A 5000-nucleotide genomic window follows, 5' to 3' on the forward strand; every position below is an offset into this window, starting at 1 on the left:
AACATATTAGGTGACAGCGCACCTGACCAGATGAAATCATATTAGGTGACAGCGCACCTGACCAGATGAAATCATATTAGGTGACAGCGCACCTGACCAGATCAAAACATATTAGGTGACAGCGCACCTGATCAGATCAAAACATTTTAGGTGACAGCGCACCTGACCAGATCAAAACATATTAGGTGAAGGTGACAAGGAAGCCACAGACTCATACCCCCCCGACACTCAACTAACCGCCTCGGACAGTCCTTCATACCAGTGGCCATCAGGCTCCACAACAGTGGGCAGCGACTGCTGCCAGACATCGACCTAGAACTAATAGGAACCCAAGTAGGACAATAACACTACCTTATGCATACTGCACCTTATGTGGTTACTGTGATACTGTGAATAATGAATTATGTATATTTCAGTTAGTTAGATAGTAAATTATATTGACATTTGTTTACACTGCTTGTGTTGTTTTCACTACCTGTACCCCCCCCCCCCCCCTTCCCCCATGCTGCTATGATGCCTGCATTTCCCCAAGGGGATCAATAAAGGAATATCTTATCTTATCTTAAAAGGAAAGATGAAATTACCTACCTGGGTTCCATCCTATAGAGGCAAATCTTTCCTGTGACAAAATGGGATCCAATGTAATAAAACTAAGTCAACCAACGAACTAGATTCCTGTACCGGATCTCCTCTCTGGTAAACAAGAATACCTTGAAGACTCTAACAGGAGCACTCATTCAAGGGTACTACGACTATGCTTGCACCTCATGGTACCAAAGCACCTCAAAGGCACTAAAAACAAGATTACAAACATCACAAAACAAACTGGTCAGACTACTGCTTGACGTTACTCCTAAAACCCACCTCACCCCTGTCCACTTTGACAACCTAGGATGGCTTAGAGTAGACGACAGAGTACAGCAACTTGCAATGGGCCTGGTCTACAAGATACACTACACCACTAAGATACCCATGTGCATGTCGAAATACTTCCCAAAGGTCAGTGAATACCACGACCACAACACCAGAGGGAGTTCCACAAATCATGTTCAACCCAGATAAAATAAGAAAAAAAAGAAAAAAGAAAAATGTAATAAAAGATATATATAGATATATATATATAGGTATATGTAAATTAATAATAATTATGAATTATGAGTGAATTTGTGTTTCACGTGTTGTCATAGAGAAACCTCCACTGGTACACATACTATCGATAATCTAGCGTTTATTTGAAAACGATTCATAACTAGGCCGAAAAATTACAATGTTTTTGTGTATTCCAGAATATTCCAGTAAAGGGCGTTTATGACAGAATCTTTATATTTTCCTGAAACTTTCAAAAACTAGAGTTTTTCAAAATGGTATAAAACGGAAATGAACCGATTAAAAAACAATCCGTTTCGACAATGTTGACTGCAAACAAGTCATTGACAAGCGACGGCCAGATTATACACATAGCCATACTTTAAGATGTAGTTTATGCCTTCGCAAATATGAGAGCTCTATCATTGAAGTGGACGCTGGCACGCAACAGGGTTCTGGGGCACCCGACCTCCGGCACAGAAAGTGTTAAAAATGTTAAAACAAATCTTACAACCAAAATGCTATTTTAAAACAATTTTTTTTTATTATTTTTTTATATATTATTTTTTTATTATTTTTTAAACATACACATAAACATAAACATAACAACATAAAATTAGATATACAAGCATTAATTAACAGTACACATCCAATGAAATCACCATTTAATTAAATGTATTATACGAGATATACACCTAATACTTGCTATCTAATACCCTACACAATTATGCTCTCGCTCGCTCCCCCCCCCCCACCCCCCCCCCCCCCCCCCCCAGACCCCCACTTGGATAATCCATCCATTATCATTTGCTCCTACAATTCATATTCTAGCTTTTATTCTCTCCACCACTTCTAACCACATTGCAATTTTGGATTCACTGACACCTAAAATTCTTGCTGTAGATATTTCTAGATAAATCACATCGAGATATGTAAGAATCCAAACCTTCCGGCACATTTTTTCCGGTTGAAACCAGGTTCTGGGGCACCCGACCTCCGGCACGGAAAGTATTAAAAATGTTAAAACAAATCTAACAACCAAAATGCTATTTTAAAACAAAAAATATTATATTCGGATCAAGCAGAAACCATGGTATGGAAATCAGAGCGTGTCAATGCGAAAAATGGCATCTCCGCGCAAATGCCAGTTTTCAAAGTTGGGCTGATATGATGTTGTGGCGAGGCCAAGGCACTGGTGGAGGTGTTTCCTGTTTCATATAAAAGTTATCTGCGCTACGAATTTCATAATAAAAGTGGCCGCTATTGTCATAGTAGAAGCATACATAGTATATATTTTTTGATTAATAGAACTTTGCCAGGCAACATAAAAAATAGGACTGCCTATTGGGAACCCCTGTTCTATGGTATTTGAGATATTGCTTATCGCCACCTACTGGCCCGGCATGCTTGTTGGAGCTATTTCTATTTGTTTCTGCATTTACGTCTGGGCGGAGGTCTTTTTTAAAACCCTGCCGTGTGGACAAGGATTTAAACGTTTTTTTTATTTAAATTTGGATAACTGAATCAAACATGGGGGCAACATCACACATTCACACACCGACGGTGGAGGCAACCATCCAAGAGGCCAACCTGCTCATCGGGAGCAATTAGGGGTTAAGTGTCTTGCTCAAGGACACTTCCACACGCTGCCAGAGAGGGGCGGGTATCGAGCCGCCAACCTTCTCATTACCAGACGACCGCTCTACCTCCTGAGCCACTGTTGCCCCCACTTAACCCTTTCACTGCCGTGCTACCAAAACGTTTAACCCTTTCACTGCGACAATACACAGAAGGTTAACCCTTCCACTGCCACACAACAGCCGGGTAACCCTTTCACTGCCACACGACAGAAGGTTAACCCTTTCAGAAGTAGCTTCTATCCCCAGGCCATCAGGCTGCTAAACGAACAATGAATGAACACTACACAACAACAACCACCAAACACACATGGCACACACATCCACACGCACACACCCACTTTAAACAAACACACTGTAGCACCCACTCCCCACACTTTATAGCACACACCCACTTTAAACAAACACACTGTAGCACCCACTCCCCACACTTTATATTTATGGATGAAGGATTGCACTACAACTCGTACACCTTACTGTAAATTGTACCTAAAATTGTACCTCATCCCATTTCTGCTTTGCACTAGATAGTACTGTACATTAGTACACTGCATAGTATTGTGTATTGTATATTATATGGTAACTCAGAACATTGTACATATGTCTATACCGAACACTGTGACCTCATTTTCTTCTTCTAAATTCATGCTATATTATGTTATTATGTTATTTGATACTATCTTGTCTAGCACAGTCTCTGGAGCGTAACAGTAAGAAGCATTTTGTATGAAAGTATTCTGTACTTCTGTATGACAACTATTAAATAACTTGAACTTGAACTTGAACTTTCACTGCAACACGACAGAAGGTTAATACAGCCTCCATTCATTAACAACACTTACCTTTGGGTAAGGGTACTGCCTCCCCTTGGGGTAGATGGTGCCGGTGAAGCGTGGTAGAGCCATGTTCGGCACCAGACTGTCGTTGAACACCAGGAAGGCCAGCCTCTCGCCGTCGGGGGACCACCAGTGAGCCACGTGTGTCTGGAGGATCTCCTCTGTTCACATCAAGACACAAGAGCAACGCTCACTCTTCTCTCAATGGAAATTAATCTTGCAATAATAATAAGCAGTGTTATTTATTCAATCTGCCCCTGGAGTATTTTGCACAACCGCTGAAAAAGTTAGTTTTTCTGCAATACGGGACCTTTAACAAGGGTCAAGGTGTGGAGATGCTGCTTTCAGTAGTTTACTTAAAAAGAACATATTTTGCCAAATTGTCAAATCCTCTTTCTGCCACATTTGATCTGCCCCCCCCCCTCTCTCTCTCTCTCTCTCTCTCTCTCTCTCTCTCTCTCTCTCTCTCTCGCTCTCTCTCTCTCTCTCTCTCTCTCTCTCTCTCTCTCTCTCTCTCTCTCTCTCTCTCTCTCTCTCTCTCTCACAGTTTTGGGACAGAGCTCTTCTCCAGACTCTGGAAATCGCTCCCCCAAGACATTAGAGACTCCACATCTCTCATCTCTCTCTGAGTCTCTCTCAGTTTTCCTCCCACCTCAAGACACGTCTCTGCTTTCTCTGAGACCCCTATCCATCCTTGTGTGTTTGTGTTAAATTAAATAATACTATAATTCATACGTGTAATGTAATATATAATTATTATTATTAGTATTATTATAGACATATTGTAAGGGTTTAAACTACATCTGGAGGGGTTCTTTAAAACATGTTCTTTAAATCCCAGCTGTATTTGATTTGATTTAATTAGATTCAAATGTATTGGCATCATACTGCACAAGTACAGTACAAGAGAGATAAGTTGGCATCTGTATATATATATATATACAGCAAATATATAAATATATACAGTATATATGGTATATACATCATCATTGTACATGCTATCATACAGCATGTGCCATGATAAGTACAGCTATCATATCATATGGGTAGACTATAGGTTGAGGTATATGTTGTAGACAGTGAAGGCAGTAGGCAGGTATAGGCAACATAGTTCAGAGTTCGTACAGTATGGGTAAGAGTGATGAGATATATGTACTGTATGCATGCAGTATGTTTCATAAAAAAGTCCTAATCATCATAACCAGAAATATCTTCAGATTTCTTTATACAGGCCTGCACCTTTTCACTTTAATGAGAACTTCACATGAAGTACACTTCAAGTACTTCACATGAAGTACTCTGTGAATCATACGCCAGTACCTACCTTCATAAAGCCAGTCAGCGATCCCGTTGAAGATGACCCCTTCCTTTCCCGAGGATGTCAGTCTGAGGGAGTTGGTCTTGACGTCTGACTGGTAGTAGATATTGTTCTCAAAAATGT

General features: G+C 40.5%; 1 protein-coding gene across 1 annotated transcript in view; it reads right to left on the minus strand.

The window, feature by feature from the left end:
- The window catches only part of dpp10 (dipeptidyl peptidase like 10), a gene marked incomplete at its 3' end in the record, with an annotated part of 1190700 nt that overhangs the window by 352978 nt on the left and 832722 nt on the right, over positions 1-5000 (minus strand). The window contains exons 9-10 of the mRNA XM_084314814.1: positions 4884-5000; positions 3566-3720 (exon numbers count right to left, since the gene is read on the minus strand). The exon at positions 4884-5000 is cut by the window's right edge and continues 4 nt beyond it. Coding sequence (XP_084170940.1) covers positions 3566-3720; positions 4884-5000 — 272 coding nt within the window. The remainder of the gene's footprint in view (positions 1-3565; positions 3721-4883) is intronic.

This window comes from Notolepis coatsorum, assembly GCF_963971535.1.
Source record: "Notolepis coatsorum genome assembly, chromosome: 5".
Lineage (NCBI taxonomy): Eukaryota > Metazoa > Chordata > Actinopteri > Aulopiformes > Paralepididae > Notolepis > Notolepis coatsorum.